The sequence below is a fragment of the Trichosurus vulpecula genome, chromosome 4 (assembly GCF_011100635.1).
Source record: "Trichosurus vulpecula isolate mTriVul1 chromosome 4, mTriVul1.pri, whole genome shotgun sequence".
Classification (NCBI taxonomy): domain Eukaryota; kingdom Metazoa; phylum Chordata; class Mammalia; order Diprotodontia; family Phalangeridae; genus Trichosurus; species Trichosurus vulpecula.
In genome coordinates, this window is record NC_050576.1 from 127532396 (window position 1) to 127548222 (window position 15827).

Here is a 15827-nt window from a genome sequence, read left to right on the forward strand (position 1 = left end):
GTTTGTAGGCACTTCAAAGCACGCTACTTACAGCATATGTTGTATAGGTTAAGATTTAGAATTTAAAACTGAGCTATTACAAGTCTGAAACTTAAGAGTGGAAAGTTTATTATTTTTGAGACCTGCCCCCTTTTCTTTTAAGTTCCACATCTTAAATAATACATATTAGCATGATTTTTTTTTTTTGCCTCCAGTAAGAATGGCATGTAAAAGAGGCAAAAGCTTTAGTAAGGAAGAAGTGATTGCTCCTTTAACACCAAAATTAAGAATCTATTACATTATCACATTACACGTGAGAGAAGTAAAAAAAGGGACAAATACTTAAAGTTTAATCACTACTACAAAAGGAATAAAGTTAATTTTTTCATATCCTCCCACACACTGATTCTCCAGCCCTTTAAAAGATCAAGAGTAGGAGAATTTTTTTAAAGATATTCCATACTTCACAGTAAAGGACATGTGTTTAATATTAGTAAAATAACAAAACGTTTTATTACTTGATCCACAAACACAAACTCTGAATACCTATGACACCCAGACATGTAACACAATGCTGAATCAAAAAGTTGTAAACACCAGTTGGATACAGATTCCAGTTAGGAAGATATCACAGTAGCAAAGCTAAATCCAACCTAATCATTTACTCAGAATGAGAACTCTTTCCCTTTACATAACTCTTTTGCTCCCTAAGTAATTTCTACAGTATGCTCTTCAGGAAAACTCATAGACACATCAATATGAAATTTAGAAAAACTCAAACCTGGCTTAAACACGAACCAATCCACAACCACCATAAAACTTTCAAATCACATACAACCAGTTGCACCATTTTTCCCCCAGAAAAGCCCAAGGTTGGAATGTCACTGTAGAAATATTACAAATCCTTTTTATTTTAAATCATTAGATTCCATTCCAAAAAAAATTAACTATTGTACTATAGTAGTCATCCCATCCAACCATGTTTACTTGCTCACTTGCTAGTGCTACCATGTAAAATTCATTCAAACTGCACAAAGCCATCTTTATTTGTGAATCAGCAGCACTCTATCTTGAAAAGACAAATGTACAGTGTAGTTGCTGCTCAATGTTTCAGATCAGTGAAAAAAATCCATCATATAAAGGAAGACTATTTATAAATGCTTAGATGTGGGACACACCAAATGGTACAGAATTTAAGTGAATAGTTGATGTTTCTGCAATAACAAGTGCTTTCATTAGAAAACTGAAGCGCAGTCAAACTTAGCTTAAACTTCTTCAGATGGTCTTCCTAAGGCACTAGTGCTTCTAAATCACACTTGTGAAGCAGAAATGTTACTTTTTCATATAAACTATCACTTCATTTCATGCACATTTCCTTAATCTGAAGGAGTTATTTTAGTAATGATTTTTAGGTCTTATCATTGAGATTTACTGAATACTCAGAGTCTTGACAGCACTATAGGAATTTTACATTATTTGAAGATAATGTGATATGTTAGCTCCAAATGCAAGAGCTCTTTTAAACTCAGAGAATAGGAATATGAAAATGATTTCCCCCAAAGGAATTAATCCAATCAAGACTGAGGAAAGGGAGAGAAATTATATCGTCAACTTGATGTTTATATATAGTTTTTTTAAACTGTCTATCCAGCATGAACAAAACTGACCTGAACAGAGAGCTGAAAGCAAAGAATATTACATCCCTTAAAGCAGGGAGGGATAAATTGAATTATTTTGTTGGAGTTTTCCTAATAAAATTGTTATGCAACTTTTAAGAATTTGTGGTACAGAAAGCAAATGAGCTGAGTGGTACAACTGATTATACAATAAAAAAGAAAGCTAGTATTGACAATGCATTCACTCGGTGCTGGATTTTTTTTTTTACTATTATATAAGTGCATACGAAAGTATGTGCATATACTACATACAGTCCACATAAAGCACACAACAGACCTTAAAGGAATGTATTAAATATCCCGCCTATTAAGTATATGAAAGGTCTGCTTGGGTTTTATTTATGTCCCTTTATTAAGTAAAAAAAATATGTAGATATTCAAATTATAAGCTAATGACCTGCATCTTTTGATTTAGATGACTTAATACATCTGAATAGAAAATAAATGGTAATCCTAGCTATCTATCTCAGAAATAAAATTTAGAGTAACTTTCCAAACTTGCATACAAATTGCTATAAGAGGTATGCAGGTTTTTCAAGGATTTACAATCAGTTTTCAAAAAAACAGCAATAACTCCTGTAGGTATCTTTAAGGAAGTGATTGAATTCAAACATTTTTGGACAAGAAAGCTTAGAACCGTATAGAAGGTTATTTCAACCACATCATAGTAGCTGAACACTGTCACAAAATCAAAATTATTTAGACACTCTCTCTTGTATTTTATAATCACTTAGCGGAGGAAGAGCTTTGAATAAGAAAAAAAGAAACCTAGATGACCATTCCCTTAAATATATAAAAAGAATCCAGCTCTTCAGTTTTACCTCAAGTCATTTGGTAAATATGGGCTGCTGAAATCTGGAAAATAAGCTCCGCCCTCCCCATGAGATTGAACTATGTTCATGGTAAAGTTATGAATTCTTCTGCAGCCTCCCCATAACCAACCACCTGGTATTGGTGACTGGTGAGCCATCCCTGATACAAACCCTTTACAAGTTTACCAATTCTGGTACCTGGCAAATTTCTCTTTCATTGGACAACTCCTGCCCTAAGCAGTAAAGACCTGGAAATAAACACACGGATTCAAAGGAGTGCACTGAAGCAGAGGTGAATTAGGGGAGTAAAACCTGCACAGGAGATGAGTGTTCCTGCCTGCTCCGGTGTTAATCACTATAGCAAGTAAATTTAAAACTTAAATCTTTACCATGTACACAAATCACAAGTCAAAGACTATTTCAAAAATCTGTGGAAAAACCTGTATGCTAAAGGAACTCTTTATGAATGAGTGCAGTCCTCTTGCTCTCCATTGATGGCCTGGACCGCAAACATCTCTGTGGTGCGGCTGTAGAACAGATCACACTTTTCATTTATTGGCATGAGGAGGGCTGGTTTCCTAGGAGCCTACTGAAGGATCAATGTGCTACACAGAGCTACCATGACTTTGTAGTGAGGGGTTCAGATCACAGAAGTTTTAGGATATACATGCCATGGTCATTCTTTGTGCAAAGTTTGATGGAGGTGAAGATAAAGTGGTTTCTTGGTCAACAACTGCAGTTTCTTTCTTTTAAAGTCAGTGGGTTTCTTGTATCTGGAACGACAACAGAAGGCATACTGTAAATAAACTTCGGTGACTAATCTTTTCAAGATATTAATTTTTAGCATCTGAAAGGTACCGAAGTTTTTAGGATTCTCACTCTGCTCTACGGAAAACCATATTATTTTTGAACAAGGGAGGTATCTAGACAGGTATGTAACTCAGATGCCACTAAACAAGTATTAATTTACATGCATATCACTTACAGCTCTATTATAATTGGCCCAGGTTTAATTTCATCCATCTCCATGAAAGCAAAACACTTGGTGCTGGTAAACCTTTTCTTAGGCTTATAGTGTTTGAATTCAAAGAAAATAGCTGCACCTGGGGGGGAAAATAAACTCACGTAAGCAACAATATAGTCAGTATATTCTGCTGAGTTAATCCATTTCCATCGATAGGGAGCAGCATGTGGAAAAAATAGCAGCTGGCATAATTTTAGTAACCCGAATCATGTATATTTTTTCTCAGTTCAGTATAGCTATTTTGGAACTTATTGTAGTGTTGACCAAAAACTGTCTTCTGTAAACTAGACTAACTTAAATTTATAAAAATATTATGAATGGTTAAGATCATAAAACACCAAAGCATGTTTAAAAATACATAAAAAGATATTAAGGATGAAAGGAAAACTATCACATTTATCAGGTGAGCAAGTTTAAAAGTAACTGGATGGAAATGCATTTAGGTTGGCAGGGTGCTTTAAACAGATATGTCTGTCCTTTACCATAACAAAAAAATACAAATCTTTCAGGTGTTTCTCAGTTGAAGTGATATCAATCACACTACAGGAATAGAGGAAGTACTTCATTAATAAATAAAATGGTCCAAATAATAATGGCAATTTCTTTCCTATACCACTAACTTTCTGGAATAACAAAGACTTTGAGAGCATAAAGGAAGGTGAGGCTAGAAAAAAAGCCAGTTTTCCCACAGCTGGGAAGTGGTATGATAGGTTGCTTTTTTTTTTAATTACCCAAACCAAACAGGAAAGCTTCCCCATTCTCCCACCCCTAAAAGATCTTTTTTTTTTTTAAAGAGAGAGAGAGAAAGAAACTATCACATACCAATTTAGCCAATAGCAGTTAATTTCAAAAGAAGATATATAAAAATTGGGGGAGGGAAATCAGGGGAATTTATGTTAACTGGTTACCTATTAATGCTGACTTAAACCGGAACTGTGCTGTAATCTCGGATTTTAAAGACCGCCAACACACATCTAATATTTTCACTGATGACAAAACTCACAAGTTACTAGAAGCTTAACAATGTTCAGAAACGTGTGCACAGCCTTGGCACTTGGGTCCAATTGGAGTGCCTCACCTGTCAGGGGGAAAAGAGAAACCAATCGCTCAGGAGACAACAGGATCTCGGTAGGGAAGGGTTAAGCATTAAGTGGCCAGGCTTCTCCCACCACATACAACCGGATATTTAGGCTGCTGGTGACCTCCCTTTCCCAAAACGAGACCCTCCCAGATCCATAAAATAGCTACTTCCTCCCTTCCACCTCCCACAATATTAGAGGAACTGCCTCCAAGCCAATAAGGAAAGCAGATCAAATTTATTAGTCTCTTCAAGAAGCTTAGGTGTCTCTGTGATGTAAAGTGAGCATGAGGTTAAACTGATACTTGAGAATGGTGAGAAGGATCCCAAGTGTCTTTAATTTTTAGGAAGAATCTTTTTACAAACTGTAGTTTCTTTTGAATTATTCATCTATCACCAGCAAATAATGTATTTAACTAAGCCCCTGGCATGCATAGCTCTGTGCTACATGCTATGCCTAAGCAGAAACACAAAGGCAAAATGTGACGAGGTCATTCCTCAGAGGAATAGCCAGATGGGAAGACTAATTAAACTTTATATAAACCACTAAGTGTGCACCTTAGCACTAACCCAAATTAGGGTTAAAAGAGTTGGAAAATTTAAATCAGAAGGCCTGGGAGTGTGAAGGGACTCAAACTCTGAATACAGTTTTACTTTTAGCATCTTGTGAGTCACGTCATCAAGGACACAGAGGTGTGTTAAGACGGAAAAGTTAGCACATGAAAACTTCCCCTGCTTCCATAACATTTACAGTTTTCATCGAAAGATCTACATAATAGAAGGAAAAGCACATTTTATTGGCAATTATTCACACGACATCTTCCAACCTGAAATTCATTCAACAAATACTTATTAAGCACCCATTCTGCTTGCTTTTTCAAACAGCACTCCTGAATGTTCATCTCATACCAAATGGAGAAAGAAAACATAAGATATTTCCTGAAAAGATTTTCATAGCTTCTAAAGTTCAGAAAATGACCCAGTGCATTGACTGCATTCCATTTTTTTTACTTCCTCCAAAGAATGAAAGTTTGAGAAACTATAGCTAGGATGTGAATCTCAGAAGACATGGAGACTTCAAAATCTTTTTTTAAAGGACAGAGTTTAAGAATCACATGATCAAAATCATAGAGAAGTACTGAGTTCTCAAGCATTAACTGATAGTTTTACCACAATATACTTTTTCAAAGATTTTATTTTGCCCTCTATTCCCCTTCTCAACTAATTAGGAATTATAGTATCAACCTTTCTATATGGTAAATTTTAGGGGGAAAAGTGGTTTCAACCATAGGTGGTAGCTTCATTATTAAGTTCATTAAGATAAGAAAAACCAAAAGGAAATTTGCTTCTAAGGAAGTTTTTATTAAGTACATAACTGGGTAAAGTCCTCTGAAACCATTTCTTCCTCTTAAATGCTACAAACCTTTGGTTAATTTTTCGATGTGTTTCTGAAGTTCAATATCCACATTAAAGTGAACATATGTATCCTCCTTCCTTGAAGCCACAGGAGTATCTTGCACAGGGGTTAAATCTATGCCATTCAGATCTATAGAAAAAGAAAGTTTATACCATGAACCGTGAAATACCTAAATACAAAGAACAAATAGACCGTGAAATCACTTAAGTTATACCTCTCATATTGTCATCACACAAATATTATCATTAAATGATTGTAAAGATTTCCCAGAAGCAATAATTTTCCTTTTTGTATGTGTCCTTAACAACCTATTTTTTTTTCAACTGGAGAGCAAAGCAGCAGGAAACACTGACTAAAAAAATGAATTCAAAGTGAAATTTAGAGACAAAAATCTTAACTACAGATCGAATTCCATTACTGTGAAATTCCAAAGTGACACCCAAGTTCTTTAATTATATTGTACTTCCAGTTTATTAAATATTTCTTGAAGTGGGTCTTTAGGTAGGTCATAGAATCACAATTGTTAATCCAAAAAAGAATTAAGTGCCTACTATGTATAAGGCCCTGTTAGGGACTTATTGAGATGTGCATTCTATTTTCTGTAACCAAATTTGACCTACAGCAACCAAGTAGTGCAACAAGTATAGAAGGTAGCTTTTATCCTTCAGAGACAGCATTACACTGGCTAAATTATTTTTGAGCACTTAGGGCCTTCTATGTCTCTTACAACTCTATGTCCTGAAATAACATGTAATTCATTGCATTTGGCAATTTGAGTCCATGAAGGTCTTAGGACCAAGCAGAAAGTAATGTTTCATGGCACAATCAAATGACAATGGCAGAGGCTTGAAGACATTTACACTCAAATTTTACAAAAATCATTTGTAAAAACATTTCTTAACATGTCTCCTTAAAGCAGTCTTACAAGTGATTTAAAAAAAAATCTAAAAAATGTTTTTAATGGCACCACTGTTAGCTTCAAGTAACATGTATTTCAGAAGCCTATCTGCCCCCATTCCCATAGCTTAAATTAAATCTGTCCATGTGATTTGGCCAAAATTAGGGGACAAATAGGCAACTTGCACTAATTATGCAGTTCTTCTTAGATAAGACATAGGAAAGTAGCTTCATAGTTATTTTTAATAACTGGTTGATGAAAACTGACGTGCTACGTACAAGCTTAACAACAACAAAAAGTCCAATTCTAGATCTCTACTCAAAGTCAAAAATGAAAATAAAATTGTCTACAAGAAACAACTGGACAGAAGAAGAAAATTCCTAAAAAATAATCATGTTTAATAATAACCATGGCAACACAGTTAAGGATAACAAATATTCCACTTTTTCAGCATCCCACAGGATTATATTCAGGATATGGATATTTGTGGGTGTATCCATGTTTTTCCATCTGCACTGGTGATTCATTAAAGATCTAATTCTCAGCTACCTCTACAGATCTCTTCTATGCATAGAATTCTGTTGGAAATGTATGGGAGTTCCTATAGCAGGAAATGTGAGGAAAAATGGGAGAGTACTTGATTTTGCATCAAAAGGGTCAGATCCTTGAAATGTGTCATGCATTAATTCATTTCTTCAAGGGAATAATGCTTGATGAAGACTATGCACAAAGTTAATGACCACCATGGTTGGAAAATACTAGAGTTAAAACAGACACATTTTAGGAAAACCCCAAAAGCAATGTTGTGCAGCATGTTATAAATAAACAGGCAAGTGCTTTTGGCATATCCCTTTCAATTCTGGGGCAGGGGGTGGCAGGGGGTGGAGGATGATGAATGGAAATCTATTCCCAGTTATCCTGTCTCACTATAGAGTGGACCAAAATGAGTTTGTCACAGGTACATGACAAAAAAAGTCAATGGCTTGACCACAAAAAGCAGTAGAATAAAATGCACCAGAGACAGAACGTAGAAATAGAACTATTTACCCTTTACACTAACTGTAATATAGGGATCAATGCATTGCCCAGCATCTTTCAGACCAATTTTCTCAATTTTGATAGTGAGTAACGTCATTCCTGGTTCAGATGGCAACCTTGGTAATAAAGTACCTGGTAACAGAGAAACAGCAATAAACATTAACCCTACCAATAATTTTAAAGTAGGTATGTAAAAGAACATAGAGAAGACATGGCCTTTGCTCTCATGTAGTTAAACAAACTATTTCTCTCTAAAATCCTCATTAACATGGCAAGGTGATTTTCAGATTATTTAATATTTGGGAAAAAGAAAGCTGCCCTAGATCTAAAGATTCCTACTTCAGTGCCAAAAGCTTACCTACTGAACAGATATTAACAATTCAAAGTTTATTATTTAAAGAGTTTAAATCACACAGAAAATGTAATACCTGTTGCCCTGAAATAAGTATAATTTAGAAAACATGGTGATTAATAGTTTATTAAGAGGAACCGGTAATAATCTTTTAAAATTTAGATGGAATTCAAATGTTTGGGAGTCTGATAAATTGAATATGACCAAATATCCTTAAAAAAGATTCTGTTGTTGCAAAAAAAAAAAATCATTTCAAATTTAACATTCATAAAACAAAGGGGGGGGGTGCATAATTATAGTTACAGAAAATCAACTACTTAGAAAAAAGAAATCCCAATTCATATTCCTTTCCAGATCCAGTCCCACATATTTGCTCTCCCAAACATCAGTAAGAATTAGTGATAAGGCCAAAGTAAATCTCAAGAAGAGAGGGCCAAGAAAGTCCAAACTAATTGAAATTTTTGTCTAGCTGGCAATTTAAAGGTCAAAAACTGCAACACCATCAGTTACCATAAGAGAGCACTTCCTCCATCCTAATAATCTGTGTCTAAAGTTCTACTCTAACAAATGTTGCTAATGTTAGGAAGAAACAGCAGAGGATAAAGAGGTGTTTTCTTGACCTTATTATAGTATGGGGGTAAGCTTGGATTCTGGAAAGCTATGGAACAGAGCTCAAGATTCTTTTGTCCCATAAATTTGTATCTAAGATAAAATTGTATTTTGTCCAGCTTTTTTTTTTATTAAAAGCAGGTAAAATAAAAACTTCTGATTCATTGTATTTTTTAATCCACTATTTAACAAAATTTTGTCCCCCAGTAAACTCCTACTCTGGGGCTTTATCATAAGATCAACCTCAGTTTTAGAGCATAAAGGGATCCCTCCCTTAAAGGAGACATGCATTCACAACTATATAGCTGAGACCCCATTCATACAAAACTCCTGCATACACCCCCAAAACATGTAATAAAGATTGTAAAAGCCAAAGAGTCAAATATAGGTTCAGAGGTCAAGAAACTTATCCAAGGGCACAGCTAGTAAGTAAGCAGACCTAGAATCTGAATCTATTTCAATTATAGCACTTTTCTCACTGCACTAGGGAGTTTCTTTCTCCAGGGTTAAGCAAGGTCTAAATAATTCTTTTTCTGTTTTGCATTTCACTGAGGCACTAAACTAAGATGCATATATGCTAAATAATCTATTTCTTCAATCACTAACAGTTTTTGGAAAACAGTCGAATAAACAAGATTAGCATTTGACCTTATGAAGAAACAAAAGCACCAGCTAGTGGTGCAAAGGGTAACTCCTATAACAGTTTAAAGAAATGCATCATGACAAGACAAGAGAACTTGCCTGGTCAGTTAAGTGAGAAAGTTCACAAGCAAAAGGCAGAAGTTTTAAAAGCTACAGCTGGAAGATAAATGTATTTGTGCGTAAATGAGTAACATAACAAGGACATCCAAGTTGACTATGATGTTCTAGAACGAATTATTAACTCCTACAGTTCCCACTATTATACTTACTAACTGTTCTACTACTTTGGAGTCATCTGTTTTGTATTTCTATTTATCTCTTTATGTGACTCATCATCTAAATTAAATGAGATAACGTATGTAAAATGACTGCAAGCCTTAAAGAGCTACATAAATGCCAGCTATCATAAGCTCTTTGAAACTAGATGCCTTGTCATACCCCATGGAAGATTTATAGCAGGACAAGGAAAAGAATCACACAAGATGACCAAAAAATTAAAAGTAAAGTAAAAACAGTATCATACCCTCTAGTACATAATCTTGTTAACTAACCCACCTTCTCCAAGTTTCTTGTAGCTCAAGTGCCAAGCACTACCTAATTCTCCAGGCTGTGTCATTGCCTCTCAAAGGCACCAAGATTATCTACAATATGTTGCTTTACTCTAATTAGTTTGATTTGCCTTTCGTGTGTGTGTGTGTGTGTGTGTGTGTGTGTGTGTGTGTATGTGTGTGTGTGTACAGAATGAGAAACACTAAACTTGATAGTGAACGCCAAAGACCATTCGTTTCTATCTAACCATTCCATTATGCCATATATAAAAAATTCACTAATCAATCAACCAACAAGCACAAGCCCATTAATATGTGCCAAGTAATGAGGATACAAATACAAAAAAAATGAAAAAGACCCTTCTTTCCTGGCAAGAAGTTAATATTCTAATGGAGGAGACAAGTAGCTATAAAGGTGTGTACAAAATAAATATAAAAAGAATAAATAACAAAGTAGTTGAAACACAAGGTAGTTAAGAAAGGCTTCACGTAATAGGTGATGCTTCAGCTGCAACCTCAAGAAAGGAAGAGATTTGTGGTTTTTCCCTTTTGTCTGATTCTTCTTTCATAACATGACTAATGTGGAAATATGTTTAAAATGATTGTACACGTATAGCCTATTTCAGATTGCATGCCTTCTGGGGGAAGGAGGAGGGGAAAAATTTGGAACTCAAAATCTTATAGAAAGGAATGTTGAAAACTAAAAATAGATAAATTAAAAAAAGAGATTTTATGAGGCAGAACTAAGGAGTTAATACATTCCAGGCACGGAGCGATGGCCAGGACAAAACGGTAGGATCACACTTGGATTATTAAGTTATATTTCAATCGGTGCTCTTTCAGACAACTAAGGAAGGAGGAAAGAAGGAAATAGGCATTTTAAGGGTCCACTATGTGCCAGACACTGTGCTAAGCACTTTATGAGTATTATCTTCTTTGATCCACTGGGAGGTAGATGCTATTATTACCCCCATCTGACAGATGAGGAAACTGAGGCAGACAATTTAAGTCACTTGCCCATAATAAGTTTCTGGGGCCAAATTTGAACTCAGGTATTCCATACTCCAGGCCAGCATTCTATCTACAGTGCCACCTAGCTGTCCCTGAAGTCAATCTATCTACAGACAATTGTTCATCATTAACCTCTCTCATACCAAATAACTAGAAAATAAAATTTTAATTTCACGAACTAAGGCTATTATAGGCAATCACCTAAATGCGAAGTTTTCTCAACAACAAATTTTTTAAACCATTCATGATTGCCACCTAGAATTTACATAAAGTTCACATTTCAGAACACTCACACAATCTTTATAACCTGGCTTTTAATAACCTTTAGACAAATCAGTACAGTCCATCTACTTGATGGTTTTAAAGTATCAGAACTAAAATTAGTCATTCCAAAAGCATTGTGGTTTTAATGAAAGTTTAGTTAAAACAATTATAAGAATTATTCTGCCACTGAGTTTGCAGATACAGCCTATAAATCTTTGGCAATGGGTTTTTAGCATGATTAAAAACGAGAAAAATTTCCTGTGCTTTGAAGATCCTTTAAAAGTTACTGCTATCCTTATATTTTCAGAGTAAATGCAACTTAAAAATGATTGTGAAAAGAAGAGCCCCAACAGGCAATCCCAAGTCACAAAGACAGCTCATTTGGTTCTAATACACTTAGTTCCCCCACCTTCTGATTACAAATACTTCCCTACTTTTCACAGTAAGTCACAAAAGCTATCAGAAAACTTATTCTCAACTATATATTTTTAGAAGTTTTATTGATGTCTTTAGTTTTTTATATTAGTCTTATTCCAATATACAAAATTCTCTTCTGTAACAGAGGTCAGCAAAACTGACTGCCTTGGCAATGGACCCTGGTAGCATATGCAACATTGCAAACCTGCAGACCTTCATGCTACAGGGGAGGGGAGGGGCTATATTTAAATATTGCAAAACCACATCACAGAAAAAAAAGCTACATTATTATTTAATCTCTCTCACATTAGCATGAGCTCACTGTAAGAGAACAAGAAACATCTTCAGTTGAGCATCTTGGCCCCAAAACACAGATTCAAATGATTTCTCTGTCTCATTGCTGTCATTTGCTCCAGGTTTCTGTAAGTATTTGGAGCAGGGAAACTATCAAATTAAGTTGGCATTCCTAAAACTTGAAACCACATTAACTATAGCATGTTGTTTGAGTAGGAAATAGAAATTTCAAGAGAAGTTGCCTATCCCATCTTACTCCTTTTGCAAAAGCAAGATTGTATGCACTCTTTCATTATAAAAACACATTAGAAGTAATGTAACAATTAATCTAGGAGAACAGCATTAAGAACCCTGGAACTTTAATGATATTAATAAAGCTTCCACTGCCTTAAAAAAATACTGTATCATTGAATACTGTTCCACTTCCCGAAGCTAACTAGATATATGAAGTGAATTGCACAAAGAGAGAAAAACAGGGTGTGGTGAGATGGTTGGGGGCCAGGAGGGAAAAGGCAAGGAAACTCCCCAGTCTGCCAAGGAAGATAAAAGGCCTGGCCGGCTGCAGAAAAGGAAGAGAAACATGGAGCTCACCGATCTAAGCAAGTAAAAAAGTTCTCCGTGCTTATTCTCTCTCTCACAAGACATAAGAGAGTCATCCAAGGGCCACTTTGCCTGAGCCTAGAGTTGGTTTGCTATTGATTTCATGTTGTTAATTTCTAAATCTGATTACTTAAAACATCCTAAGTAAATAATATATGGAAAGCACTTTGTAAATCTTGAGTCACTAGAGAAATGTGAGCTATTATGATACCATTTTCAGAGGCTGATGGAGGACAGCAACTACTACACATGGCTGTGAGAACCTGCTCAAGAAGTTTTACTCCCTTCTAGAAAGAACTAGGGGAAAAGCTCCATACTTCTTGATCTTAGATAAAAACAAATGTATAATTGATGACTCCTACCTGGAACTCTAGCAGGGAAGGAGTCTGGAGATCCTGCTCTAGCACCACCCTCTTCATCATCATCCTCAAATTCCAAATTCTCTTCTTCACCAGGTGCTAAAATTCTCCTACACAAAAAAGGAAATGATGAGCTATGCAAACAATATGCTTCCAAGTCACTTATTTCCCAAGGTACTACTCACGTGAATATGAAAACAGCCATAGAAATATAGGTACAACATTAAAGTCGAAATGGTGTCTGGGTTGTTTTTTTTCTTACCTTAATGGGACCGGCTGAACATCAAAGGGGAATTCCTTATTATAAGTAAGAATATTCTTTAGGACTGTAAAGAGAAATATAAAAAATGAGTTCTTTCGTGAACCTAGAATCAAGAAATAAATGGGCCTTACAGTGAATTTTCACAACTAATTCATATTGAACAATATATATTTTAAAAAATTAATCAACCTTACCACAATCCCTGTGCCATTATTATACATTCTGCAATTGAAAGGCTGAACAAGGAATAAATTTACAGTCTGTTCCAAATGCTACCAACCCTTGGATTTTGCCAGACTTCCATGGAAATTAAGCTCCAAAGATTCAGAGACCTTACAGAAGACTACCATCCTCATCACAGTCAAATTGAGACTGACATTAAGAAGTGACTAAAATAGGGTCAAGGGAAAAATGGTTTCAGCACTCTGCCTTCAAAGGTCTATGACCACGTTTTGTCTTATATCATCCATCAAATGCTTGCCTATTCTTAGCATCAAGTGACAAGCACACTGTACTGGATTTTAGGAGACCTGAGTTTGGTTCTTGGTTCCACTACAAGCCATGTGACCCTGGTCAAGTCACTTCTCTTTTCTGAACTTCAGTTACCTTATCTGTAAAATGAGAGGTTGAATCAGCTGTATTCTAAGTTCCCTTCCAACTCAAATATGTGTTACAAATCCCTTTTGACATTCTTTTTAGTGAAGTCCTATGTCTGAAGGGTAAATGCTATAATCTACAAATTCTTTATTTTAAGAGCTATAATATTTGCTTACTGAATCTATAATACCTGTATCTACAACAGATCTGCAATACTACTGCTATCTTTAAAAGGATAGCAAATAACTTCTTTTATCTACCTTCTATCTACAGCTCCACAGTTTGCTATTCTGCTGTGATATTATGTAGCCCCATTCCCCGTAAAGAATACATTATATGTAAATGCTTTTTCATAAATTTTAGATGTCCTTGATGTCTTTCCATCAGGATTGAATGTAGGAAGGTAGGGTTTTTCCATTTTTTATTTTTCAAAGCTTACTGAATTAGCCCCAGGGCAACCCAAGGGCTCCTGTGACTTTCTAGTCCAGGGGTGGGGAACCTGCAGCCTTGAGGCCACCTGTGGTTCTTTAGGTCTTCAAGTGGGCCCTTTGACTGAATCCCAAATTCACAGAACAAATCCCCTTAATAAAAGGATTTGTTCTATAAAACTTGGACTTGGTCAAAAGGCCACACTCAAGGATCTAGAAGGCCACATGTGGTCTCCAGGCCACAGGTTCCCAGGTCACAGGTGTGGACCTGCTCTAGTTGATGTTTGCCTTCCCAACTTTGTGGTTTCTTCAAGTTTAGAGCCAAACCAGCTGCTATATTGTGTTAAAAGTCTGAAAAGAGAAAATCATTGGTGCTATATAGAATGAAGTTAGTCTTATTTTTTAAAAATTAACTGTGGACGTTTAACAGAAATCTCAGTATGTAAGAACCTCCCCTAATTCCTTCAGTTTTCAGGATACAAGAAAGGTGAAAGTCCCAAGACTTGGGGTTGGTTCATCTGAATCATGTTTATTTCCTGAGTGATCCAGATCTATATTAGGTGATTTCTGTTTTAAATACCGTCATAATATCCAATTCTATATAATAAAACATCTCCTTTTTCTTGCTAAGAGCTTGTAATAAATAACAATGTGGTGACAATAAATTATGTTGAAAGATAAATTATGTATAACAAGTATGTTCACAGGATTTAAAGACTACATTTTCTTTTAGATATGGTAATTCTATATAGTATCTGTGTGAGAATACTGTACAATATTAAATATCTTAATAAAATTTGAAATACTTTTAAACATGTTTCATCATTTTTTCCTTTAAGTGCTAAAGAAAGCTCCCAAACTGGTGTTTGAATTGTTGAAAGCTAATGCATGAAAAGTCTCTTGCTAGCTCAAGGTGAAGACAAAATGAAAATCTGTGTTACTGTACAGAAATTTTAGTTTTTACCTTTTACACATCCCCTTCCCCATAGAATGTGAACAACAAAGAACATTTTAAACCAAACAAAATTTATAAAATATTACTACAATGCTTTGGAAAACCACACCAAATATTAATATTCTATTGAATTCAAATACAGTTACTATATCAGAGCAGAGCTGTATTTGGGAGGCAATGATGCATATTAGAAAGAACACTGATTATAGAGTCAGAGGACTTGGGTTCAAATTCCTCCTCTGATGGTTACTATTTGTGTTCTCTTGAACTAGTCACTTATCTTTCTTGGGCCTCACTTTCCTTCTCTATAAAATGAAAGGAGTGGATTAAGTGGCCTTTGAGGTCTCCCTCAAGGTTTAGCCAGGGGTATGGAACCTGCATCCTAGAAGCCACATGTGACCTTCTAGGAACTTGGGTTCGGCCTTTCGAACGAGTCCAAGTTTTACAGAACAAATCCTTTTATTAAGAGGATTTATTCTGTGATGGTTGGATTCAGTCAAGAGGCTGCACTTGAGAACCTAGAGGGCCACATGTGGCCTTGAGGCCACAGGTGGTAGACCTATGATC

At 35.5% G+C, this 15827-nt stretch overlaps 1 protein-coding gene across 1 annotated transcript in view; it reads right to left on the minus strand.

The window, feature by feature from the left end:
- Positions 1-442: 442 nt before the first annotated feature.
- Positions 443-15827, minus strand: part of AIDA (axin interactor, dorsalization associated) — a 52197-nt gene continuing 36812 nt past the window's right edge. Inside the window, exons 5-10 of the mRNA XM_036754132.1 lie at positions 13281-13344; positions 13022-13128; positions 7932-8054; positions 5993-6115; positions 3453-3570; positions 443-3240 (exon numbers count right to left, since the gene is read on the minus strand). Of these exons, the coding sequence (XP_036610027.1) occupies positions 3144-3240; positions 3453-3570; positions 5993-6115; positions 7932-8054; positions 13022-13128; positions 13281-13344 (632 nt within the window). The 3' untranslated portion in view covers positions 443-3143. The remainder of the gene's footprint in view (positions 3241-3452; positions 3571-5992; positions 6116-7931; positions 8055-13021; positions 13129-13280; positions 13345-15827) is intronic.